The sequence below is a fragment of the Rhinolophus sinicus genome, linkage group LG14, assembly GCF_036562045.2.
Source record: "Rhinolophus sinicus isolate RSC01 linkage group LG14, ASM3656204v1, whole genome shotgun sequence".
NCBI classification, from domain to species: Eukaryota; Metazoa; Chordata; class Mammalia; order Chiroptera; family Rhinolophidae; genus Rhinolophus; species Rhinolophus sinicus.
In genome coordinates this window covers 12,657,879-12,685,130 of record NC_133763.1, presented here as the reverse complement: position 1 = coordinate 12,685,130, position 27,252 = coordinate 12,657,879, and the positions used below count along the sequence as shown (strand labels likewise).

Genomic DNA, 27,252 nt, shown 5'->3' with positions numbered 1-27,252 from the left:
TCAGAAGGCCGGTAGGATGAGAATTTGCTATTGGACTTCATCTTGGAGGAGGCTTGGGCTTTGTTCTCTGCTCTCATTCTCCAAAATGCTGTGAAAATCAGTCTGCGTTCACCTGGTTTGAAAAATGCTTGCAGGATAAACTACACCACTTCCTGCCTTCACTCAAGCAATGCCTGGCCTGAGATACCCTTTTCTTTGTCTGGTATTTTAAAGACTGTTCAAAAAATTATATTTTATCTAGAAGTTTTAGTTATTTCCAGAAGTCCAGATATCTATCCTATCATATGCCTGGAAATGAAAGCTTATATCGCTTTTCTAAGCCTCGATTTTCTCATTTGAAAAATGATAATAGTAGTATCATAGCAGTTGAGTAATAAGGTGAGATTATTAGTGTAAAGCTCTTACCGCTGTGTGTGGCACCTCAGTGTTTACTCCTATTTTAAAAATGTATTCTCAAAGTCTATAAAAATAAGTGCTCTATCTTGCTATACTTTTTATAGGTAGATGGTACACTAATGTCAGGGGATAAAGATGTGAATAATCCGAGGTCTTGAACATTTTATATTTATTATATTAAAGGATATAGTTCTTTCCATTTGAAAAAATTTCCATCTCAAAAGGACCAAATGATTAAACATTATTAGTAGTCTAGATATTAATTGAGAGCATGAGATTTATTTGAAGTGAAATCCTCAATTGGTACATTTCTTGAGACAAAAGACTTTGAAAATATCCCTCACCTTCATCAAATGAGACTCTAACAGGATATAAAAAGGATGCTTTATTTTACAACAAACTCGACTATGTTCTTATTTTACTATTATTATTTTTTATTACCATTTTTATTGCCACAGAGAGTTGAATTGCATGAGAAGTTCCTTTTAAAGTCCATAGACATATTCACTCCAAGCAGTTGCCCCTCTCATTAAAAACAATTTTTACCCACTACCAAGGAGCTCTTGGGCAGAATCAGCCCTCTTTCTGGCAATGGACTTGACTTTTGAGCCATCTCAAGGACACTTCTTGAGCAGGTGCAGTGTGATGTTCTTCACAGCTAGCATGGTCTCCGTACAGGTGGGTTTGATGAGCGTCTCTGGGAGTAAAAATCCAAAATGCCCAGTGTCACGCAGTTCAAAAGCAAATGTGTAGGGTATTCCATTTTTGTAGGCCCAGTCCATTGAGCTACCAGAACTCACATCTAAAAGTAAAAAAAAAAAAAAAAATTAGCCTCACTAAAGTAAGTCTGCATAATTTTCAAAAATGTATACATAGTTCTTGCCTACTAAGCTATACTGAATTCTTCCAATAAATACCGTTTCAATAAGAATGGTTTAACAGTAGTTTCTTGCCATCAGGGACACGGAATTTATAAATCATACCTGCCACCATCTGTGAGGATCTAGTCTAAGTAGTACTGCTTTTCCAGTGTGATGACCTCAACATTTCTCAGCCTCAATTCCAATAATATTTATCCCCACCCGCACTTCATTCACCCACAGACAAAACCACACCATGGACTTTTTCCTTCTCATCACTCAGTTCTTCTCCACTTTCAAGGTCTAGAACATTGAAATTCTGTTCCCAGAAAACCTACTCATTTCTTGGACTTCCCCTATTTTTTCCATTCCTAATGAATTTGTTCTTTATCTTTGTTTAAGTTTGTAGTGTCCACACTCCTCCCAGCCTTCTTATAATTTCATTTGACTTTACCTGCCATGGTCAGTTACTTCACTGAACGTCTCACCGGACCCGTTTACAATGCCTCCCTCAGTCCTTTTTCTGCCTTTGTTTGGCTAATTCTCAGTCCCTGGCCTAGTTTGTCTGCTTTCCCTCTTCCTGAGGGAGTTGGAGAAAGTCTTTGCTGTAAATTCACACTAATTACTGAAGTCCTTTTCTCTTCCTGATGCTGCTCTGGGCTCCTTTGTCTAGATGTTCATTTACTGAATCTTTCTCATTCTCTTCTAGGCCCGCCCCTCACTTTCTCACTGTCCCCATACTTAGAATGGGTAATTAGCCCATCACCTCCTCTGCTGACATCATAGCCCTCTGACTTTCTTCCTTCTAGCTCACAGGAAGAAATGTGACTCATCCTTTACATGTCATCTTTTGGTACCGTTTGTTATTGTCTTCTCTGCGAGTGAGAGGGTCCCTTCTCTAGGACCTTGTTTCATTAATGAAAACCCCCTTTATTGCATCTGCCTTGACCAAAATGTTCCAGCACTGCTTTCCTATAGTAATTCCTTTTCATGATCCTGCTATATGCCATCCTCTTTTGCTTCCTCTGGTTGCTTTGGAACTCAGAAGAGTATATATGTTACTTCTACATCCTCAACCACTTTCAATCTGGTTCTTGCCTCTACCAGTCTATGAAAACTTTATTCCTGAGGGGAACAAATGACAACAGGCCTAAACTCCTTTTTTTTTTCTTTTTTTCTTTTTTTCTTTTTTCCCCTCAGACCTTACTTTACTTTCAACCTCTTAATCGCATTTAACCTAGCGGACAATCCTTTTTGGCAGCTCTCTTTTTCTGGTTTGTGTGACCTCACAGGTTCCAGCTTTTCAGCAGAACTAAAAGTGTGAACAGTAGAAGCTGACTGCAGGATTGGGCTGTATCCAATCCCACCACCTGTGACTTCTTTGTGCCTCAGTCTCCCCTTGTGAAAAAGGGATAATACCTACATAGGGTTGTTGTGAAAATTAAATGAAATAATGTGCGTAGCATATATTAGCTGTTATTTGCATCTTCACACCCCAAAGAGCCTAGCATGTAGTTTTCAGCATAACAGGCTCTTAATAATTTTTGAATAAGTTTTAAGTGAATGTATGTTTCATAGAAGAATGTTTATATACTTTTTTCCTGAAATTTATATAATCTAGCCTGACAAACACTATTATTTAAAAATTTTCTGAGTGTGTTCACCTACTCAAATGATACCATTTTTTAATGCTATTTTTGCCAGGACAAGTTAGAGATAGAATTATTATGTGAAGATGATACTAAATGACTTATTTCTCAGGCTCCCTTTGCTTCAGTTAAGGGTGGAAGGTAGGCTGTGGCTTCATTGTCCCCCTGGGTTAGAGTACACTGGAATTACAAACAGTAGTCATAGTAGCCAAAGTCAGAGACAATATGTGCCGACATTTACGTCACGGTAATGCGACAGCCTCATTTCCATGGTAACAGGTTCTTCTCAGTAAAGACAATACTATGACTGTGCCTTGATATCAAGCTGAAAAGTGAAGTGTGAGTAAGATTTTTAAAAATTAATGGTTTAAAATTGTTAATGTATATTGGTATTAATTGGTAATGTGATTTTTTTCCATTAAAAATTTTTAAATTACCATTGATATTCAATATTATGTTAGTTTTAGGTATACAGCATAGTGGTTAGACATTCGTATAACTTAACGATGTGATCGCTTTGATAAGTCTAGTACCCACCTGACACCCTACACAGTTATTACCATATTATTGACTACATTCCCTGTGCTGTACTTTACATCCCTGTGACTAGTTTGTAAATACCAACTTGCACTTCTTGGTCTCTTCACTTTTTTCACCCAGCCACCTCAATGCCCCTCCCATCTGGCAACCATCAGTTCTCTGTATTTATGATTTTGTTTCTATTTTGTGTGTTCATTTTGTCTTTTAGATTCCGTATATAAGTGAAAGCATATGGTATTTATCTTTCTCTGACTTATTTCACTTAGGACAATACCCTCTAGGTCCATGTTGCAAATGGTAAGATTTCATTTTCTCTTTTTTTTGGCTGAGTAATATTCCATTGTATATCTGTACCACCACTTACTTATCCAATTGTCTATTGATGGGCACTTAGGCTCTTCCATATCTTGGCTATTGTAAATAACGCTGTAGTGAACACAAGGATGCATATATCTTTTCCAATTCGTGTTTTGGATTTCTTCAGATAAATACCCAGAAATGGGGGTAAGAGCAACGTCAGAGCATTTACTGCCTCTGTTTTATTCTAGGAGTTTTACGGTTTTGGGTCTTACATTTAAGTCTTTAATCCATTTTGAGTTTATTCTTGCATATGGTGTAAGAAAGTGGTCTAGTTTCTTTTTTCTTTTTTTTTTTTTTTTTGCATCTATCTGTTCAGTTTTCCCAACACCATTTATTGAAGAGACTGTCTCTACTCCACTCTATATTCTTGCCTCCTTTGATATAGGTTAAATGAAGATGTAGGTGTGAGTTTATTTCTGAGCTCTCTATTCTGTTCCATTGATTTATGTATCTGTTTTCATGCCAACACCATGCTGCTTTGATTACTATGGCCTTGTAGTATAGTTTGATATCAGATAGCATGATCCCTCCAACTTTGTTTTTCTTCTCAAGATTGCTTTGGTTATTTGGGGTTTTTTTGTGGTTCCATATAAATTTTAGGATTATTTGTTCTATTTCTGTGAAAAATACCATTGGCATTTTGATAGGGATGGCATTGAATCTATAGATTGCTTTGGGTAGTAAGGACATTTTAACGATTTTAATTCTTCCTACCCATGAGCATGGTATATGCTTCTATTTATTTGTGTTTTCCTCACTTTCTTTCTTCAGTGTCTTGTAATTTTGCAAGTACAGGTCTTTTACCTCCTTAGTTAAATTTATTTCTAGGTATTTTATTATTTTTTTAATGCAATTGTTAATGGAATCATTTTCTTAATTTCTTTCTGATAGTTTGTTTTTGCTGTATAAAAATGCAACTGATTTCTGAGTATTAAATTTGTATCCTGCTATTTTACTGAATTCATTTATCAGTTCTAATGGTTTTTTTGTGAACTCTTTAGAGTTCTCTGTAACATTATGTCATCTGCAAATAATGACAGTTTTCTTTCTTTCCAACTTGGTTGCCTTTTATTTCTTGGCTGATTGCTGTGGCTGGAACTTTCAATATACTTTAAATAAAAGTGGCGAAAGTGGTCATCCTTGTCTTGTTCCTGATCTTGAGGAAAATGCATTTAGTTTTTACTATTGAGCATGATGTTAGCTGTGGGTTTGTCATATATGCCCTTTATTATTTTGGGGTATGTTCCATTTATTTCCACTTTGCTGAGTTTTTATCATAAATGGATGCTGGATTTTGTCAAATGCTATTTCTCCATCTCTTGATATGATCATATGATTTTTAGTCTTCATTTTGTTTATGTGGTATATCATGTTAATTGATTTGCAGGTACTGAACCAACCTTACACCTGGGAATAAATCCCACTTGGTCATGGTGTATGATTTTTTTAATGTGTTGCTGAATCTAGTTTCCTAATATGTTGTTGAGGGGTTTTGCATCTAAGTTCATCAGGAATATTGGCCTATAATTTTGTTTTTTTGTAATGTTTTTGTCTGGCTTTGGGATCAGGGTAATCCTGGCCTCATAAAATGAGCTTGGGAGACTTCCCTCCTCGTCAATGTTTTGGAATAGTTTGAGAAGGATAAGTGTTAATTCTTTGAATGTTTGGTAAAATTCACCTGTGAAGCCATCTGGTCCTGGACTTTTGTTTGTTGGGAGTTTTATGATTATTGATTTGATTTCATTAGTAGTTATTGGTCTGTTCAGATTTTTCTGTGTTTCTTGATTCACTCTTGGAATACTGTATGTTTCTAGGAATTTATCCATTTCTTTCAGGTTGTCAATTTGTTGGCATATAATTGTTTGTAGTATTTTCTTATAATTCTTTGTATTTCTGTGGTGGTGTTGGTCAGTTCTCTTTCATTTCTATTATAGTTGTCTGTCTTTGGGCCCTCTCTCTTTTTTTCTTGATGAGTCTGGTTAAAGGTTTATTAATTTTGTTTATATTTTCAAGAACCAGCTCATGGTTTCATTGATCTTTTCTATATTGCTTTTTAAGACCCTATTTTATTTATTTCTGCTTTGATCTTTATTATTTCCTTTTACTCACTTTGATGTTTGTTTGTTCTTTTTCTAGTTCATTTAGGTGTAAGGTTAGATTTTTTTATTTGAGATTTTTCTCATTTCTTGAGATAGGCCTGTATTGCTATAAATTTCTCCCTTAGAACTACTTTGGCTGTGTCCCATAGATTTTGGGTCATTGTGTTTTCATTAGTCTCAAGGTATCTTTTGATTTCTTCCTAATTTTGTTGTTAACCCATCGATTTCTAATTTCATACCATGTGGTTGGAGCAGATGCTTAATATGATTTCAGTATTCTTAAATTTACTGAGACTTGTTTTGTGGCCTAACATGGATCTATTCTGGAAAAATTTCCATGGGTACTTGAAAAGAATGTATATTCTGCCTTGGGGTAAGATGTTCTAAAAATATCAATTAAGTTCATCTGGTCTAATGTGTCATTTAAGGCCACCGTTTCCTTGTTGATTTTCTGCCTGGATGATATATCCATTGATGTCAATGGGGTGTTAAAAGTCCCTGACAATGCCTATATTACCGTCAATATTTCCCTTTATGTCCATCAATATTTGCTTTATATATTTAGGTGCTCCTATGTTGGGTATGTAAATGTTGACAAGGGTTATATCTTCTTATTGGACTGATCCCTTTATCATTATGAGATGCCCTTCTTTGTCTCTTGTTATAGCCTTTGTTTTAAAGTTTCTTTTGTCTGATACAATTATTGCTACCCCAGTTTTTTTTTTTTTTTTTTCATTTTTCTTTGCCTGAAATATCTTTTTCCATCCCTTTACTTTCAGTCTGTGTGCTTCTTTCTATTTGAAGTGGGCTGCTTGCAAGCAGCATATGTATGGGTCTTATTTTCTTTTCCATTTTGCTACCCTGTTTTTGACTGGAGCATTTAATCCATTTACATGTAAAGGAGTTATCAATAGGTATGTAGTTATTGCCATTTTATTATTCATATATATGATTATTTCTTCTCCTCCTTCTCTTCCTTCTCATTCTTCTTAAAGAAGTCCCTTCAATATTTCTTGTAATACTGGTTTGGTGGTGATGAACTCCTTTAGCTTTTTCTTGCGTGGGAAGCTCTTTATCTCTCCTTCAATTCTAAATGATAGCCTTGCTGGGTAGAGTAATCTTAGTTTTCAGTCCTTGCTTTTTATCACTTTGAATATTTTGTGCCTATCCCTTCTGGCCTGCAAAGTTTCTGTTGAGAAATCATCTGACAGTCTTATGGGAGGACCATTGAACATAACTAACTGCTTTTCTCTTGCTGTTTTTAAGAGTCTCTCTTTGTCTTTACCCTTTGGCATTTTAATTATGATGTATCTTGGTGTTGACCTCTTTGGGTTCATCTTGTTGGGGACTCTTTGTGCTCCCTGGACTTGTATGTCTATTTCCTTTGCCAGGTCAGGGATATTTTCAGTTATTATTTCTTAAGATAGATTTTCTGTCCCTTGTTCTCTCTCTTCTCCTTATGCTTTCCCTATGATGTGAATTTTGTTATACTTGATGTCCCAGAGGTTCCTTAAACTATCTTCATTTTTAAGAAAATCTTTTTTTTTTCTCTTCTGATTGGGGGTTTACCTTGTCTTCCAGAGCGCTGATTCAGTCCTCTGCTTTACCTAATCTGCTGTTGATTCCCTCTAATGTATTCTTCATTTCCATTATTGTATTCTTCATTTCTGACTGGTTCTTTCTTTTGGTTTCTATCTCTTTGTGTAAATTCTCAGTAAGTTCATCAGTTCTTCCCCTAAGTTCATTGAGCATCCTTACAGAGTTTTGAACTCTGTATCTGGTACATTGCTTGCCTTCCATTTCTTTTAGTTTTTTTCCAGGAGTTTTGTCATGTTTTTATTTGTGACATGTTTGTTTATCTCCTCATTTTGGCTGCTTCCCTGTGTTTGTTTCTATATGTTAGATATATCTGCTACATCTCCGATTCTTAACAGGACGGCTTCATGTAGTAGGTGCCCTGGGGAGTCCGCTGACATAGTATCCCTGGTCACATGTGCTGGGTTCTCCTTTTGGTGGGTTGTGTGTGCCCCCCTGTTGTAGTTGAATCTTGATTGCTGTTGGCAAGCCAGTGAGTAGGATTTACCTTTAGGCTGACTGCCTGTGAGAACTGGCCATGATTACAGCAGAGGAGGTTTTGTGGGAGGGTTGAGTCCACCTTTTAGGTGTGTCATTTGTGAAACTAATTGGGTAGTGCTCTGGTGTTGTCTAAAGCTGGTGACCCAGTGTGTTGGTTCTGGGTTCTCTTGAGAGAGACTCTGGTGCAGGCCCAGGTCAGCTGCTGCCTGTGTCTGGCCAGGGACCACCTGATAGGATCTACAAAGTGATCTGTGGTTGTTAGCTGCCTGTGCTGGGCTTGGCGGTGCATGAGAGTTGCTATGCTGTGAACCAAGGCTGGCTACCAGTAGTGTCGTGCTGGGGGCATGCTGAGGTCAGCTGTTGCTTATTTGGCATTTGTGGACCTTTGAGAGATTTTAGGAAAGTCCACAGTGTGGGCAGAGGCCAGCCACTTGTGAGGAACAGCCCAGCTACTGAAAGAGGTTTAGGCTAGTACACTAGTTAGGTGGAGTAGGGTTTCAGGGAATCAACAAGGTGGGGCAAGGGATGTTAGCCAGTTTGATAGAGACTGATAGAGACTCAGATTTAAGGACCCCATCCCACCACCAAACCTGCAGTCTGGATGGGCAGAAGGCTCAACAAAGGAAGAGTGGTACCTGCCAGCACTTGTGTCCTAGACCCTACGCCCCTTGCCCTGAAGCCGGTGAATTCAGATCCTTCAGGTATGGCCCTGGAACTTTTCGAGCTGCTGTCCCTTAGCTGGAACTTAGGGCAAGTATTTGTGAGTGAGTGAGTCTTGGGCCCTTTAAGAGGATGCCTGGGTCAACAGCAGTCCTCCATCTCACAGGGACCGTGTCCTTGCTGATTTTCACAGCCAGCTGTTGTGGGGACTCCTCTTCCGGGCACTAGTTCTTTGGGTGGGGGAGCCTGGTGTGGGGCTGGGACCCCTCGCTCTTCAGGGAGGACCTCCGCAGCCAAGATATCCCTCTCAATTTCTAACCACCACACATGGGTGTGGGACCAGCCCTTTTGTATCTTTGACCCTCCTACCAGTCTCAACATGGCTTCTTTTTAATATCCTTAGTTGTAGGAGTTCTTCTCAGGTAGTGTTCAGGTGGTTCTCAAGGATGGTTGTTGTTCTATAATTTAGTTTGATACGGTAGTGGGAGTAGGCAAGCAGAGCATTTACCTGTTCCACGTCCTTCTCCGAGAGTTGGTTATGTGATTATTTTTTCAATACTGTATTTCCCCTTTCATGGTGGCATTAGTGAAAAATGGTTCTAAAAAGGTCAGCATGACCTCCAAAAAGGTTCATAGCGTCTGAAAGAAGTTCTGATACTTAGGACATTCTCATTATTAGAATTACTTATTTGATAAGCAATGTAAATTGACAAACCAAGCTTTTCTTCTGAAGATTGAAGAAAGTGAGTGGTTAGGATGATAAGATGGGTAGATTAAAGGCATCAGAAGGAATTTGCTACCTCACTGAAAAGCAGCATAATTGGCTGTCACTATCTATACATATACACATAACGTGTGTGTGTGTGTGTGTATATCAACATGCACGCATAGATATTCAGATATTTGTGATTTCTCACTAGATTTTCCAAGTCATATGGTCAATGAATTTTAGAGTTGGAAAGGCCCTGAGACATGATCTAGTCCAATTCCTCATTTAACAGTTGTGGAATACTGAAGCCCAGGATTAATATCTTGGTCAGGATTATATCCTGATTAGTGGCAGAATTAGGACTAGAATCCATGTCTCTTGATTCTTTGTCCACATTCTTTCCATCCACACAGTTGTTCTTTATTTCATATATAAAAAGAAATATTTTAATCACTTTTTAAGGGAAATTCAGGTGAAGGTATATGTAAGAAATAGAATTTCATAACAAGAATGGTGGAGGAAAGGAATAAAAGGGAAACTCTTTTCAGGCTGAAACATTACTTCATTGTCTTCTCAATACCCATTTCTATGCTTACAGTAGTGACAATTGCTTAAGGAGCCCATTTTGGTACTTTCTACAGCTGGAAGATCTCAATTCATCTTTGTAGTCATTACTACATGCCTTGAAGATTCTCTGCTTAGAATTTATTTAATTTTGTGCAGTGATCTTTGTGTAGTCAAGTGGTGTAAAACGAATCATATATAAACTCCCTTCATTTTCCTTGGCTAATTTTATAGTAAAAAATTTCACTGTAGGGGGGAACACTGTTTCTCTTTTTTTTAAAGGGAAGTTATTATACAGGATATTGGATCAAGAGATGACTCGAACACAACACACACAGGAAACTTACACAATGTGCTGGAGGCAGGTCCATATTTATAGAGTACCCCGTATACCGAGTAAAGTACACTTACAGCTTTATAAGCGGCAGATTCCTGTGAGGGAAAAATGGAGAAATTATATCACTTACACTATTGCATTGAAATCTTTGGAAACACTGGCATGTTGTTTGAGCCTTATCAGTCATCAATTTGAAGAATAAGGATGGACACATTAGGTAATCCCTCTATTTAATAATAACATTATTCTTAGTCGCATGCTGCATTTTGCAATATGTTTTAGACCATGTTATTTCCTTTGATTGTTCTTTGCAACAAGTCAGTGATCAGTACCTAAACTGATCTAAAATATTTAAACAGTGTCTAAAATATTTCCATTTTACAGATGAGAAAAGGAAGGCCCAGAGAGGTTAGTTAAACGAGCAGGGTGGGGTTCCACAGCAAGGAGGGTTTGATTTGGGATAAGTGCATACGTACTCATACCTTCAGACACTGATTTTGTGTCCTGTCTGTCTTTTTTACTTTAGTTCAGAGACACCTATTTCTATAAGTTACAAAATGCTTGATAGGGCAGGGCCCATGTCAGTCTCACTCATAGTTACATATGTAGTATTTAGCCATGTACCTGAACATAGCAGACGCTTAATCAATCTTTCTTGCATGAATGTTGACTAAGCACAGATCTGCAAGAGTATCAACATAATCTTATTGATCCTTAAGTACATACGAGTCCTTCAGTATACGGTATTTAAAACACATTTGGGTCAATGAAGAAACCCTTTACTTCAGTAAGAATGACTTCTCTTGTGTGTTTATCTCTACTGGAACGGGAACAATTTCAGAATGCTTCATGACTACTAAGGTTACATATGTGTCTGATGGAGCCTCAGCCAGGTAGCTCAAAGATGCAGAAATTCTGAGGTGGAACTCTTCTCACCAATGCCCCAATATCAGGAAAAATACTCAACACAATCGACATACTAAAAGGTGAATATTCTATCATGAACTAGGATGATATGGATTACCCTGGAAAACATTTTCAATGGTATAAAAGCACTACTTCTGACAAGGAGTTAGAGAAGTATTATATGACCAGTGAGAGGAAAAGAAGTATGTTGACACCAGTATACAACTCTCCCATTTCAATTTGCCTGTGAATAATTTAAAACATCAATTGAAGCACTCTGGGCAACATGGGGCTGTGTGTTGGACCCAGCGTCAGCTTGCAGCCTCATTCACCTCAGGGATGCATAAAGCAGCATTTGCAGCAAATGCCACCCCTTTTGGATATTCAGGGACCAGGCTCCAGAACCTGGCAGACAATTTATTATTGATCTCACTGATGATGACATTACCCTCTCAAGAGCCAACAGAAAAGGAATATAAATACCATAATGAAGTATCTTTATGGAGAATGTTCTAAGATTTAACATCTTGTCCAACAGCCACAAATATCCTATGGCAAGGACAGATATTTCTACATTTAGAAGATTACTGCATTCTGCTGGTGAGGAGCTCTTTGTTCCTCATTATTTTATTTTAGATGACTAAACCCAATGAAAAAAAATCCATTCAGTAAAAAAAGATAGCCACTTTGTACATTACACAAAACATTGCATAGTTTTAGCCTTTTCAGCTCACTGCACTTCTGCCATTCAGTACGGGTGCAGGTAGATACGAGGTTTAGATATGGTCCTTGCAGAAAAAGTGGAAACTTCAGCAAATTTTCTAAGAATTATTTTCCCAGGTGGCATAGCTAGACACCTGTTTGAGAGAGTTTAAGTGCTTTCTCTTTTCTCCATTGCTTTCTCTTTCCAATTGTCCCGAAGGACTCAGGCCTCACTTATCAGACCTCCTCTAAGTAAGGCGTATATTTTTTATTTAAATATGTCCATATTCAAAGCAACTTTGAATGATCTAAAAATGTTAGCAGAAACACAGACTCGTACATATTGACAAAATATTTTTGAGCAATTTTAATAGAACTTAATGGTTTCTGGTTAACATTCAGAGACAACCTAGCTTTTGAGAATTATAATCCTGGTTTTAGTGATTTATTTTATATGTAACCAACTAACAGGATTTCTCAACAGTGGCGTTACTGACAGTTTGGACTGAATAATCCTTTGCTGTGGGAAGCTGTGCTGTGCATTGTGGGATATTTGGTAGCATCCTTGGTCTCTACACACTAGATGTCAATAGCATCCGCCAGCCCTGTTATGACCATCAAAAATGTCTCCATCATTGTCCAATGTTCCTTAGGAAACAAATTCATCCTTGGTTGTGAACAACTAATCTACTCTTTATACCACATCCTCCAATCTAAGACAAAAAGAAAATAGTCTTAACTCCTGGTGGGAAGACAAGTTCAAAATATGGAGAACGTTCTCAGATAACATTTGTAATATATTATATGCTCCATATAATCTATTGAGAGAATATAAATAGACACTGTGCCCAAGTTAGAAAGGATTAGACATTGGCCTATGGAAACGTTGTGATACAAGGTGGTTAGGATGCCAGGTCACCACCACCACCACCACCAAAAATCCTATTTGACCCACAGAGTAGCCGAAGAAGGACACTATCAAATATAACCTTTACATTCACAATGTTTCTCAAGAGAGAGAATTTGCTCAGCATTTTTGCTTGGAATGCCAAGAACCAAGTTCCTCTTTTGGACAGAATTTAAGGTTTCTCCCAGGCCTTCTTCCGATCGCCTCACGTTCCCTATTCCTTCTAGTCCAGGACACCTAGACCAGGAATTAATGCCACACCAGGCAACTGGTGCAGGACTTAGAGTTCAAGGGATAGGGAGAGAGGGATGCTTCTATTTTATAAAACCTTTTGAAGTCAAGTATATCATACATACAGATGAGTACACAAATTTTAAATTGATAGCTCAGTGAATGATGGCAAATTGCACACACTCATGGAATGCCATCCAGGTAAGGAGCAGAATATCAACAGCAACCCACAAGCTTTCTTATACCTCCTCACAATCACTGTTCCCTTCCTCTTCCTTATTTCTAACACTATACATTACTTTGGCCTGGTTTTGAACTTGATAGGCTTTTAGATACCATAGGTTCCGAGTCATACCCACTTTACAAGGAATTATGCCTGTAGTGGATAGCTTGTCAGGTTTCTGAGATGAGGAGAGAAAGAAACACTGCTTTCTCACCTTCAAGTAATCTTATGCCTGAAAGGCTGTTCATTCTTAGTGCTAACTTGTCAGATACACGCCCAGAGATTTACTAGCACTAAGCAAATAGTGCTTATAAATTAAAACTTGCTTTTAATTAATGAGAGTCAGACCATAATTTATGAGCAATTATTTACTCAATAAAGTTAATCACAACCCTGCACATGTGACCGAAGCTGTAATACTAATCGAATCCATCCTGACATTTTCTGTACAACCTGTGGTAAGAATAAAAATAGGTTTGAAATGATTGCATCTGGGAAGCAGCATAGTACAGTGGTTAAAACAACAACACTGGAGTTAGGTTGGGGGCTATGACCCTTGTAACTGTGTGTTCTTAATCTAATTATTTAATTTCTCTAGCTTTCAGTTTTCTCAAGTGTCAAATGGGGATTATAACAGTTTCCTACCATATATGATTAAGAAAAATGAATGAATTAATAAATATAAAATGCTTATTAGAATAAACACAATATATATTTGCTATTATCATCACTGCTTAGAACCATCTTAGCATTAGAAAGAAGTGTGAAGCCTGACACACATGTACAGGGTCAAATACTCACCACACAGTTAAAATTGGGGATTGCTTCATATTTGTAAGAATAGGGATACAGCAACATCTGAGCATAGGCATGAAATGATAGGTAAGCCCTAATGTGCTTCTTGTGTTTTCGAAGGAAGTTAGCTACAGCTTTCACTTCCGGCTCAGATTCTGGGAAAGGTCCACAGTACGTGTCATCACAAGGGTGCATAGAAGCTCCTTCATCTGCAAGTTAGAAAAGAAAATGGGGTGGGGGAGTGGACAGGCAAGAAGCAAAAAACACAAATCTGCATTGTTAGACTGTGATTTTTCTTTTATTTCGATAGACATATGGTATTATTCAGCAATTCATCTCACTTCTCGTTTACAGAGATCAATTACTGAAAAACCCAAGGTGTGGCCTAAACAGGAAATAGATACTGATTGTTTAACTGAGCCTGCCTAAACCACTCGAAAGAGACAGATAACTCTATCAGTTGGAGAACTAATTCTATATGGTTCTCTAGAGCAGGTAGAGATACCTGTATACTCCATATATATACTCCATTAACACTTAACACACTTGCAATTAGTGTTAAATATTTACTCCTTTAACATTCGACCAATATTTACACTGTTCTAGGTGCCTGGGATACACTAGAAAACAACACACACACAAAAATCCCTGCTCTCACGGAGCCTACATCCAACCTGGATTCTTTGTTAGACTCCAGAGCTCTGTGAAGGCAGGGACTGTGTCTTCCTGGCTGGCCTCCTGGCAACTAGAAAAATGGAATGGCAAGTGTTTAACAAATATTTTTGAGTAAGTGAATGTTGGATCAAAAGAAAAGGCTTGAGGGAGGCCGGATGGCTCAGTTGGTTAGAGAACGAGCTCTTGACAACAAAGTTGCCTATTCGGTTCCCACAAGGGATGGTGGGCTGCGCCCCCTGCAACTAAGATTGAAAACGGGCAACTAGATTTGGAGCTGAGCTGCGCCCTCCACAACTAGATTGAAGGACAACGACTTGACTTAGAGCTGATGGGCCCCAGAAAAACACAATGTTCCCCAATACTCCCCCCCAAAAAAATTGAAAAAAAAAAAAAGGCTTGCTATCTGTACAGGTGTCTGGTAAGATATAAATATTGACATATCAAAAACATGGAAACAAGACAGAAATAATTCCACAGAACATGGCAAACCAATTTCTATTATATTTTTAGGTTAGCAATATCTAAACTGGTTTTGTAAAACCCAAGAGGCCTCTGCAGTTATCTTGGGGGTCAGATCTGGTTCAGTTAAGAAATCCTTAAAACTGAATTTTAATAATTTTTGAATTAAGAAATTACATCATATGAATCTATGAAGGGGAGGAAGGAAAATAAGATTCAGTATAATAATCACAAAGTATTAAGGTTCCAAGAAATTTTGAAAATAATTACATTTTTCCGTAATTATTTGCCATTCTGGGCCATTATAATCCCTCACATACCCCTAGAAAACTATGTCTTTCCATAAACAAGTGGAAAATGTTTGGTGACCCTGTGCCACAGTCTAATTCTACAGACATGAAAAGAAACCAAGTCAAATCAGACTAAGTCTTGAGGATTCAGGCCTTCAGCACCACATTAGTGGCAAATCTGTGAAGACACACTGCCCCTGGCTAGGCTTCCAGAGCTCATGCTTTATTAAAATACCTCATGGCACTGTGTGTTCTTAGTGCGAGAATCAGGGCCCTGCCATGCAAAGATAGCTGGAGCTCCGGGGACCTCCACCATTCCTTCCTTTAGGGGTAGGTTGTGTTGCAGCTACCGGGCACACTGCAGGACACCCAGGCTTATTATCAAGGAGTTCCTCGCACAATGGGCTGGACATCCTTCTCTTGTTCCTGATCTTAAGAGGAATGTTTTTAGCTTTTCCTCATTGAGTATGATGCTTAGCTGTGGCTTTTAATATGGCCTTTCTTATGTTGATATATGTTCTTTCTGTTCCCACTTTGCTGAGAATTTTTATCATAAATGGATGTTGGATTTCATCAAATGCTTTTTCTGCATCAATTGATATGATCATATGAACTTTATCCTTCATTTTTTTTATGCGGTGTATCATGTTGGTTGATTTGTGGATATAGAACCAACCTTGCACACCAGAAATGAATCCCACTCGATCGCGGTGTATGATCTTTTTAATGTATTACTGAATTCGGTTTGCTAATATTTTGTGGAGGATTTTTGCATCTAAGTTCAGGGATATTGGCCTATAATTTTCTTTTTTGTAATGTCTTTGTCTGGTTTTGGAATCAAGGTAATGCTAGACTCATAGAATGAGCTTGGTAGCCTCCCCTCCTCTTCATTTTTTGGGAATATTTTGAGAAGAATAGGTGCTGATTCTTTTTTAAATAATGTTTGTGTAAAATTCACCCTTGAAGCCATCTGGTCCAGAACTTTCATTTGTTGGCAGCTTGTTGATTATGGATTCAATTTCATTAGTAGTAATTGGTTGGTTCAAACTTTGTTTCTTCTTGATTCAGCCTTGGAAGATTGTATGCTTCTAGAAATTTATCCATTTCCTCTAGATTGTATCACTTCTCAGCCTTTTGGTTAAGATCAAGTGTAGAATCTGTTCTTATCAGTTTGATATTTTTTCATTTTGAATGTTTGTTTTTCTTTTCATTTATAGCTTTTAAATTGAACAGCAACGGAATCATATCAACAATTGTTTTGCATTGTTGTAGTGTTTTTAAAAATTATATATAATAAAATTATGTATGCATAATATATATAGAGAGAGTAGTTGTTAAATTCACATGATCCAAAATTTAAAAGTTTTAAAAGGATTGCATTTTTAATTTTCATAGATTTTTTCAGATTGTTTATGAAGCTTGTTTGTTACTATTTACACTCCCAAAAGTTGTGTATAAAAGTACCATTTCTCTTCAATCCCTAACAGTACTCTACAAGTTTATCACCTTTTGATTTTTGCCAGTTTGATGGCAAGAATTTAATTTTCCTTCCTTTCTGCAAGTGTTTGTGAGCATATATTTGTTTTCTATTAGACTCTTCTGTGAATTGCTTACTTGTGATCTAAGCTCATGTTATTCTCTCTTGGGCTGTTTATTTTTTTCTTACCCGTGTATAAAATAGCTTTGTGTAGATACTTATCTGTCATCTGCATTGCATGTTATCCTCAAATTTGTAATTTTTCTATTTAATTGTTAATGGGAATTTATATCATTTTCGACATTTAAAATTATGTATAATCACTGTGTCTTTTCTTTTTAAATGGCTTTCGGGTTTTCTGTTTTAGTTAAGAAAGTTTTCAGTATTCTTAGAGATTATAGGTAATTTATAGATTTTCTTTCAAGAATTTTATTTTCCATCTAAGTTTTAATTCTTCTGGATTTTCTTTTTACACATATGTAACATGATTATACCTTCAGGTTTTAAAACAGGGATAGCCAATTCTGTCAGCATCATTTAGTAAATATTCTGTCATTTTCCCACTGAATTGAAGCACTACCTTGGTCATATATTAAAAGTCTACTGCATGTGTGGATCTATTTCTAGATTTCCTGTTCTGTTCTGCTGATCCGTTGGTGTATTTTCATATTGTTACCCTATCAATCTATAGTAGAATTAAAGTATGCTCTGATATCAGGCTCTGATATTGGCTTTTTTAGGGTCTATTTATTTTTTCCTATAAACTTTATGACCGTTTTACCAATTGCAAGAGCAGAAAACAAAATGAAACCCTATTGAAATTCTAACTGGGATTACATTCAATTTATACTTATTTTGGGAGGATATTATTATATTGAGTCACCCAATATAAGGACATGTGATGCTATTCCATTTGCTCAGATTGTGTGTTATATTCATTTACATGTTAACATTTTTCTTTAATATGTATTTATTATTGTTCTTGTGAGTTGATAACTGTTTTCAAATGGTCATTTCAGAGCACTATATTAGAAGTCATTTCATGATACCATCACTGTTCTTCCCATCCTCTCTCTTTCTGTCCCCCACCTCCAACTCCATGAAATATAACTGGGAATTAGTTCCCCAGCCTATACCTTTAAACTTCATTTTGGAGGCTTATGTGCTCTCAAAATAAAAATATGACTCATTGAGTAAATCTTATATTCAATATTATATATATTATATATATATATGTATATATACAGTATACACACATAATATATATATGTGTGTATATATATATATACACATATATATGGTGTGTATGTATACATACATTACACACACACAGACACACACAAACACACACACTATATAGTGTTCTGATAACTTTTAAAGATATAGGCCTACCACTTATTTGGAATAATGAGTAACACCTCTATTGACATTTCCTGAGAAAATCAGACCCTCTTCTGAATAACTGAACATTCTAAGTTGCTAAAGATAAATTACTTACTTTTTCAACTAACAAAGGGTGGAATTGCTGTTTTTTGTCTTTTATATGGGGGAAAAAACTGAACTTCATGATTTTCTCCTTCAAGATTGAGTAGCCAGGGGGATAAATGTTTGGTACTGAAAATGGGACCAGCTCTGTATGTCCCTTTTGGAGAAGGGAACAATCAGGGCTGTAGGTGGAGCTGCGAGTGGTGAGTATCTATCTTGCTTTGTGTCCCTGGCCGTGTACCTCAGTGAGACTCTCCTGTTGACCCAAGCTACTAGCCTTATCCTAAGCATCTTTACTAGATCCAGCCAACACCATTCTTCTCTGGGTAGGTTTGAGGTGCTTATAACATCCCGTACTAGCATAGGTGGTACAGATTCAACATCTGGTGGGAAGAGTGGCAGGGTATAGACTAGAGACTAATTCTAGGGACGACTGGGTGGAAATTGGGTAGCACTTAAGTTGTACAGTAGTTATTTATTTACATGGACTCTCGGGTGAGCTCCTCAAGGAGAAGTCATGCGTTATTATTCTCAAGTACTTAGCAAAATACCCTTGCTATCATTTAAGTGTTGCTGAAGGAATAAGTGGAGATTACCCAGCTCAGAGAAGGTCCTTGCACCTAGGACTGTTATTACATGGGACTATTTGATTAGACAACTGAACCCCAGGTCATCTCCATGGAAGCTGGGAATATACAAGGGCAATATAACAACAAAGAAATCTTCATAAAGCCTCTTAGACCATGAGAACATTTTTTTTTTTTTACCTAAATATTTCTTGAATAATTTCAAATCTGCAATGCTGAGCTTCCCCTAAGTTATAGGTATCTTAACAGAGGTTCACAGTTTCAGAAAGGAAATGAGGTACTTAAGAAATTCTTAAATACGAGTAATGAGCCCCCGATTGTTTAGGCACGTGGGTACAAATCCTCCCTTGCCCCCAAGAAAATACAGACTGATAGCTTCATGGGTAAGCTTTAAACAAGTCATAGCAGAAATAGGTCCGTTAAATTTCCTTTTAGACTGCATAAAAACTGGTGAGCTTTCTTCCAAAGAATGAATGGAGAGAGATTTGCTACTGGCGAGGACAGTTTACAACAGGAAGGTTTTGAGGAAGATGCAGAGAGAGCATATGTATGTGCAGGATGGACAGGGCCAGAAACAGTAGAAACTGGCCAGCAAAGCAGGGGAAAGTGGCTTCAGGAGAGCCCGGGGCCTGGCTTTTCACAGAGCTGACCTCCTGCTTAAAATATTCTCCTCCCTTGGTTTTTGATACATTATTCTTTTATGTTTTTCTTCCAACCATTCTTTTTTCAGTCCTTTTTGTGGGTTTCTCTTCCTCTGTTAGTCCCTTGAAAGGAGGACTACCCAATTATTCTGCCCTTAGTCCATTCTCTTCAATTATTTCTCTTTTCAATGAATATGGCTTCTTCCACTACTATTTATATGTTGATACTTCCATTTATTCACAAGTATTTATTTTGCACATATGCACCACACACTGGCATACACTAAAGAGCAGAACAAAGTTTTCTGCCTTGCAGAGCTTACACTCTAGTGGTGGTGCTAAGGGTCAGGGGAGACAATAAACAGTAAATGCAGAGAATAAGTGAATTGCTCTGTGTAGTAGGACAGTGTTGTGGAAAAGAGAAAAAGGTAGAAGAGTGCAGAAAAGATCCAGGATTCTGGGGAGGTGGGTTGCAATGATAAGATGGAGCTGATGGTTATTCTCAGAAACTGACTTTTGAGCAGACTTGAGGACTACAGGGAGTCAGCCATAGCATCTGAAGAAGAGTGTTTTAGGCAGAGGGAGCAGCTAATGCAAAGGTTCCAAGGCAGGCCTGGAGTGTGTCTGGCCAGTGTGGATGGAGCCAAATGTTGAGAGGAGGGCATAAATAGATGAGATCAGACAGTCAGTGGGAGCCCACATCACATGAAGTTTTATAGGCTGTTTTATGTCCTTTGGGTGAGTAAAATGGTTAGCCATTGCAGCATGTTTTGCTGAGAACTGACATCATCTGACTTATAGTTCAAAGGTTCATTATGGCTGAGGACAGTGTGTGTGTGTGTGTGTGTGTGTGTGTGTGTGTGTGTGTGTGTGTGTGTGTGTGTGTTGTAGGGAGGGTGTGTGCAAGGATAGAAGTTGTGAGACTAGTTTGAAGGTTCCTACAACAGTCCAGGTGAGAGCTGATGATGATGGCTTGGACCAAGGTGGTAGTAATAGAAGTGGTCGGAAATGGTTGGAATCTAGAAAACTCCAGTAGAGAACAAACAAACACCCTAAGCCAATCAAGCAGACAACAGAACAAAAGAGATGGGATAATTCCTGGAGTAATATTCTTGAGTACGCAAGTCAATGACTCCTGAATCTCTATCTCAAGTTTCAAATTCACGTATATTGTAGCCTGCGGGTATCTCCATCTGCTTGTCTCAGAAGCTCTGAAAGCTCAAGATAACCCTAGATGGAATCAGCTTTCTCTTTCCTAGCCATCACTAATCTTTTGCTATGTTTCTTAACCCATGTGTCCCTCATTCAGCTAGCAGCCTAAGTCAGAAACTTTGGTGGAACAATTCTAGAGATTTTCTTCTCTTTCATCTCTCCATCCAATTGGAGAGCAAATTCTGTTGATCTCACCTGCTAAATCTCTCTGGGTCTGAACTTCAGGCCCTCATCCTTATTCCTGTGTATTATCAGAACAGTCTCTGCCTTCGGTCTGGCTGGCCTACCTTCAGTTCAGCCTTCTCAACAATGTCACTGTAACCTTCTAAAGACAGAAATCTGATATTATCATTCTGCGGCTTAACCTCCTTCAGTGATTGCCTTCTGGACAAAATTCTGAAATCTTCACTATGCCCTGAAGGCCATAGAGGTAGTGCGATCAAAATGTTTGAATGGGGTAGTCGTATGTATTATAGTTTAGTGTGTGTGTTTGTGTGTGTGTATGTTGCGTGTGTGTTTTCTGTCTTAAGAAACAATTTGTGATTTTTGCCCCATTGCTGTACAGAAAAGACTGTGACTGGTATTTTATACCATTTGCTAGGTAATTACATGTACTTTCCATGGCTCTGAAATAGTTTCAAAGTTCCATAGTTTTCCCCTTCCTTGGAACTCAGGGTCATGCTTCTTCCCTCTGACCAGATGCTTATGGGATAAGGTCTTTCATGTTCTTGTTTGGTCAACCTGCTTGACATTGTAGCTTCTACTACTCTGCCTTAAGCCTTCTGCTCTAACTCTGACTAAACTATTGGTCATTTTCCAGAGTTTCCATACCCCTTTTTGCCTTTATGACTTTGCACATGATGTTACCTCTGCCTGAAACATCTCTTTTCTTCACAATCTGATTTTCCTTGTCCCTCAATGCTCAATTCGGTTATGACTTCCTCTCAGCATCTTCTCCAATGCCCCTAGGCTGGGTTAGGTGCTCTCCTATATGTGTCCAAACACCCTGCATTTGTCATAAAACTTAGTATCCTGTGTTAAAATTGTATGCACACCTATTTCCCTATTCGTTGGGCCTAGCCCAGTGTTTGACGAATATTGGGTACCTAATAAAATGAAAAAGAATTTTATTTCATGATTAGCATGCACAAGCGAACCTGTATAATAAGAACGGCCATGCCTCAATTTAATGCTGTTTGCCAAAGAAGCATATTAGAGTCTGGAATACGCTAGAGCATTTTATGGTGTATTTTATGGATTGGCATCCTGCCAATGTTATTTACCGCAGATTTAAGTATTGATTCAGCAGAATGGGGTCTCGCATTCAAAATGCTATCTGCCTGTCTTTTTCTTGGAATTTTTGCCTTACTCATCTCCTATACCAATCCTGTCTAAAAAATAAAAAAACAGAATCTGAAAAGCAGAGCCTCTAAAATGAAAAGAAATTAATTCAGGTGGAAAGAAAGCCACTGAAATGATCTAATTTTATTTATAGCCTTTGAGGGGCAAGATCCAAGCTTTGCTAAGATGCAAAGGAACAGCTCACAAACATTATTGAATATTAAGTCCCTGCGGGATTTTAAGTAGCTGTGTTGGATACACAATTTGAAGAGCCCTATCCAGATCTAGCCTCAATCACACAGATTCTGGTCAGAAATATCTGCTGTACTATAGAAGATGAAGATAGCAGAAAGTGAAAACACCAGACACAGCATTTCAAGAAAACAAGTAAAAAACACCAGATAAAGGATTCAATATCCAGGAAACAATGATGAAACATACTTCTAGGGGAAAAGGAACAAGAAGCATTATACCTAAAACTTGAGGTTTTAGGAGCACGAGAATCAAAAGGTGATTCATTTTCCCTTAGTTTATGGGAGCCAGTATATTGTTTCTGAGGCTGAGACAAAATTCTTTCCCATCTTTGCATGCAGAACAACTGCAGAATATATAACAGATCTCTGCAGTGCAGAGGGGAGTGATTTTAGTCTTGTCAAATAAGACAGCATACATCTCTGTTCGGAACGTCTCAGCAATTTAACTTCCATACCATACATCACCTCTTTAGTTTTTGAGTACTGAGATGCGAAACTCTACAAGGATCACATAAATCTAGAAAGGAGACAAGACGTGCACATATAAGGAAATTAGAGGACAAGGCAATGTAGGTATAATACAGTGGTAAAGTGTGCAGTGCAGACTAAGTGCATGGAGCACAAAGGATGGAGAGAAAGCAGGAAGGATTAGAAGCCCTGGGGAGGCTGTGATGGCAAAGAGACTCGCTGGGATTCAAGATGGAAGGGACTCGAAAAAATATGACTTCACCAAATAAATAAATAAATACATAAAGGTTTTGCTGCTTCTATGAACCTTAGTCCTTCTGGACGGTAAAATGAGGTTGGAGGTACACTTTAGAGAAGAAATGGAGAACGGGGTGGTGGTATTAGAAGCAGCAATGGACTGAAAAATCCCCAAACTGGGCTGTAGTCAGAGGTAGTGTACTACGAATGAGTTCAGTGACAGGCATGTCACTACTCTGGCTATATTTGTTGTGGGTGGCTTAGGGACCCAAATTGGTGGTTCTCATGTGGTGGTGTGACAATGTGTTGCTATCAGTTGGGGGAGGGGGTGGGATTGTCTCGCAGTAGATAGTCACACGCTATAAAGTTATTTAACTAAAAAAATTGGTTTAGTTATCCTGATAAATAACTCTTAATTTACTCTAATACACTCTTGTAACAGGAGGGGAGTGGGGGGAGAAAAAAATCGATTAGGGTGGGTGTGCCTAGAATAAAAACCACAGGTGTTTATTCTCTTCATCAGTTGGGAGTGTGGTAGTGGGGGAAAAAAGCCGAGAACTGTTGGATAGAAAACGATTGTTAAGAGTACCGCATTGATAGTTCATGGTTTCAGTCAGAGGAAAAAAAGTTCCAATGTAATTACATACTTATTTTTCCTTCACATCCTTAGATTCTGTTCTAAATGTGAAGTTAACATTTAGTGATAGAAGTTGTGTGACTTAATTGATTTCTGTTTTTGTATTTAGAGGCAGTCTCCAAGAATGGATTGCAATCTAAAACTTAGTTGGCAAGCAAGTTGCTTAATTCTCAGAATATGCTTTTTCTTAGATAAAAAGTTCCGTCCCTGCCTAAGATCCTCCAACCCCTCCCAAATCTGCTTCTGCTCTTGTATTACAAATCTTGGTGTATGGCACCTGATTGCCCAAATTGGAAATCATGTACTCCATCCAACAATCTGCAAAGAGCCCCTGGTGCCATTGTGTTAACTTCTCTCCAATACACCTAACCCAACTACTACTGTTTTAGTCAAAACTTTCCTGGACTATTGTACGGGTTCCCTGACTCTGGCTCTTTTTCTACAGCCTGTATCAGAAGTCCTGAATTAATTTTACTGAAATGCAAATTTTACTTTGTAATTCCTTTGCTTAAAGCTTTCCAATGGTTCACCACAGCCTTTAGGAGAAAGGAGCTGGATTGGGGCCTTTTCTCTATACCCTTTGTGGTTGGTTGAATAATGGCCCCCAAAGATTGCCAGGTCCTAATCTATGGAATCTGTGACTATTACCTTACATAGAAAAGGGCCTTTGCAAATGTGATAGATAAAGTTCTTGAAATGGGGAGATCATTCTGGATTACCTGGGTAGGCCCTGAATGTAATCACACATATCCTATAAGAGGGAAATTTGATTATAGACAAAAGAGAAAGCTATGTGATAGAAGCAGAGGGAAACGGAGTCAGAGAGGATGCTATGTCACTGGTTGTGAAGGTGGAGGAAGAGGTCACAGGGTAAGGAACACAGGTGGCCACTAGAAGCTGGAAAAAAAAGAAGGAAATGGATTCTCCTCCTAGAACTTATGAGGGAGTATGGTTTAGCCTGGTGAAATCCATTTTGGACTTCTGGCCTTCAGAAATGTAAGAAAATAAATGTGTGTTGTTTGAAGCCACCAAGTTGGTGGCCATTTGTTAGAATGGCAAAAGGACACTAATACACTCTTATAAGGACCCTTTAATTATCCCTACACAGCATTTATCAGTTTAATGTAATCGTATTTTTACTAAACTGTCAATCTTCTTGAGACCAGGAATTATGTCTTTTTCTTGTTTGTATCTGCTCTGCCTAGCAGACTGCCCTTAACAATATTTATTAAAGAAATGAATGAATTTATCAATATGATTCAGACTAGAGGATACCCCCAGAAAATTCTTTTTTCTCTTTATTAACATTCTTTGGTTTTTGGATCAAAGCCCTCAAACAGGATATAGGGGGGATTTTTTTTTTTTGTTTTTTTTTTTTTGTCTAACGATCTTAGGGTCTTCTTTAACTCCCACAGTGTCCCCATCTGTCCCTCTCTTTTCTAGTTAGTCTCCGAGTTCCCTCCCACCTTTTCCAGCGTCTTCTCCTTTCTAACCCCTACCTAATTTTGGCACTCATAATATCTCACCTGGACAACACCAGGGCCTCTCAACTAGTCTCCCTGCCACCACATGCCTCAATCCATCCCTCCTACTGCTATCATCACTGTGCTTTTCTAAAACCCAAATAGATCACGTTATTCTGCCAAGTCCTGGGAAACTCTCATTGGCTCGTCATGGCTAACAACATTAGCCCCGCCCCATCCTTCCACCTGGTGCCCAAACCCCTACTGATGGATCGTTTGCAGGCTTATGCTCCCGTCTGTCACCTCATAAGCAGCCTCAGCCCGAGCACCACCCTTCCCAGAGCCGGTTTCTGCTCCATCACTCCCTCCCACATTTCTTTGCTTTTGTTCCTCCTGTTCCTTCAGCCTCAACTGTGCAGCTCCTCTCTTGAAACCTATTGAAATCCTTCCAGGCCTGGATGGCTCCGCTCCAAAGCCGCCTGTCTGCAGCTTTCCCTCTCTCACCCCAGTCAGAATTTCTCTTTCCTCTCTCCTCTGTGCGAGACACTCATACCTCTAGTTACCAGCTCTCTCTCAGTCTCAACTCACGGCTAGTCTTTAACATGCCACGCTTCCTTAGTGGGCTGCTACTTCCCAAGAACCAGACTTGAATAGCCTTCTTATTTGCCAGGCATGGTGCTTTGCTCATAGCAGAGGCTCAATAAATGTTTACTGAGTGAATCAATCTGCCACATAGCAAGGTTCCTCTCAGTCTATCACGTCAACATTCCATTTGCGTTTCATATTTTAAAGTAGTTTCATTATAGCTTAAAGTTACAATAAAAGATAAGAGATTGCACAAGAAGAGCTGGAACATTTTCTAGGTCTCCCGCATACCTTAAAATACATGCAAATAAAATCATACCTGAGAATAAGAATATACCCGAGAATGAGAATAAGTAAAAAGAAAAGGGAATCAATAGTTTTGAATCATATTTGTCTTTGATCATATTACTGGGAATATACCTTCCCAGTGTAACAGTGAAGAATGAGATGAATTAGTGCTATTTTTGTTGTGGAACTTGCTGGAATCTCTCTCTCAGAATGACAGGCTAGAATGCCATACCAGAACCTCATTTTAAATAGATGTCAGTGTAAGAAAATAGTTATTGTAGTCTAATGAAATAGGTCACATGAATTAAAATATTTTTGCTGATGGACACTTTTTATTTCTCCACATAATAAAACAATAAATTTTTGTAAAATGTTTTGAGTCAGTGTAAAACCTAACCTTTTCTTTTGATCTCTTTCACAGCCAACATCTTTAGGGGAAGGTCAAGAGAGATAACAGGGAGGCCAGAGACATGAAGGGCAGTGCATTTGGTGTTTATTAGATTAAATAATATGTAATTAGGTGGGAACTCTAACTTTGCATTTCCCACACCCGGTGGGGGATGGTGAGTGGGGCCAATGAGGAAGGTGGTGAAAGGAGTATAATATGATTTCTTTAGAAGCCCATGGGCTGCCTCTTTTTGGTCCCACTTCCCCATGTTTTTACTGATAATAATTAAACTAAATAACAGAAATTAATACAAAAGGAAAAATGCTCTGAATGGTGGTAGTACAATTTGGAGCTTGATTTTAGTTAAAATTTTCTTTTTAGTTTTTTTTCAGAAAAGTATGTTGACTTATTTTTGCTATTTTTAATTGTTCTGAGTGGTCAATGAATGTCCATGATTATGCCATGTAACTTGCTCCCTCCTTCATCTGTCTTAGCCATCCATTTCTTTTCCCCAGAAGCAATTTCTTTCTTGTATTATTCCAGGGTTAGCCTATGCATTTATAAGCAAAAACGTCAGTTTTATTATACCCATTTGTGGAAAAAATGTTTTTTTTACACATATAGTGGTGTTCTTTATATACGTATTTTAATTTTAAAACTTGCTTTGTTCAACTAGTGTGCGTATGCAATCCTGGAGATTTTTTCATATCAGTACATAAAATAGCTGTCTAATTCTGGCTATTTCTGTCTA

General features: G+C 38.1%; 1 protein-coding gene and 1 pseudogene across 1 annotated transcript in view; one reads left to right on the top strand and one right to left on the bottom strand.

Annotated features, from left to right (window-relative positions):
- Positions 1 to 596: 596 nt before the first annotated feature.
- Positions 597 to 27,252, bottom strand: part of CPA6 (carboxypeptidase A6) — a 224,912-nt gene continuing 198,256 nt past the window's right edge. The window contains exons 9-11 of the mRNA XM_019725306.2: positions 14,021 to 14,223; positions 10,261 to 10,345; positions 597 to 1,198 (exon numbers count right to left, since the gene is read on the bottom strand). Coding sequence (XP_019580865.2) covers positions 1,011 to 1,198; positions 10,261 to 10,345; positions 14,021 to 14,223 — 476 coding nt within the window. The 3' untranslated portion in view covers positions 597 to 1,010. The remainder of the gene's footprint in view (positions 1,199 to 10,260; positions 10,346 to 14,020; positions 14,224 to 27,252) is intronic.
- LOC141568765 (U2 spliceosomal RNA) lies at positions 16,557 to 16,684 on the top strand (annotated as a pseudogene).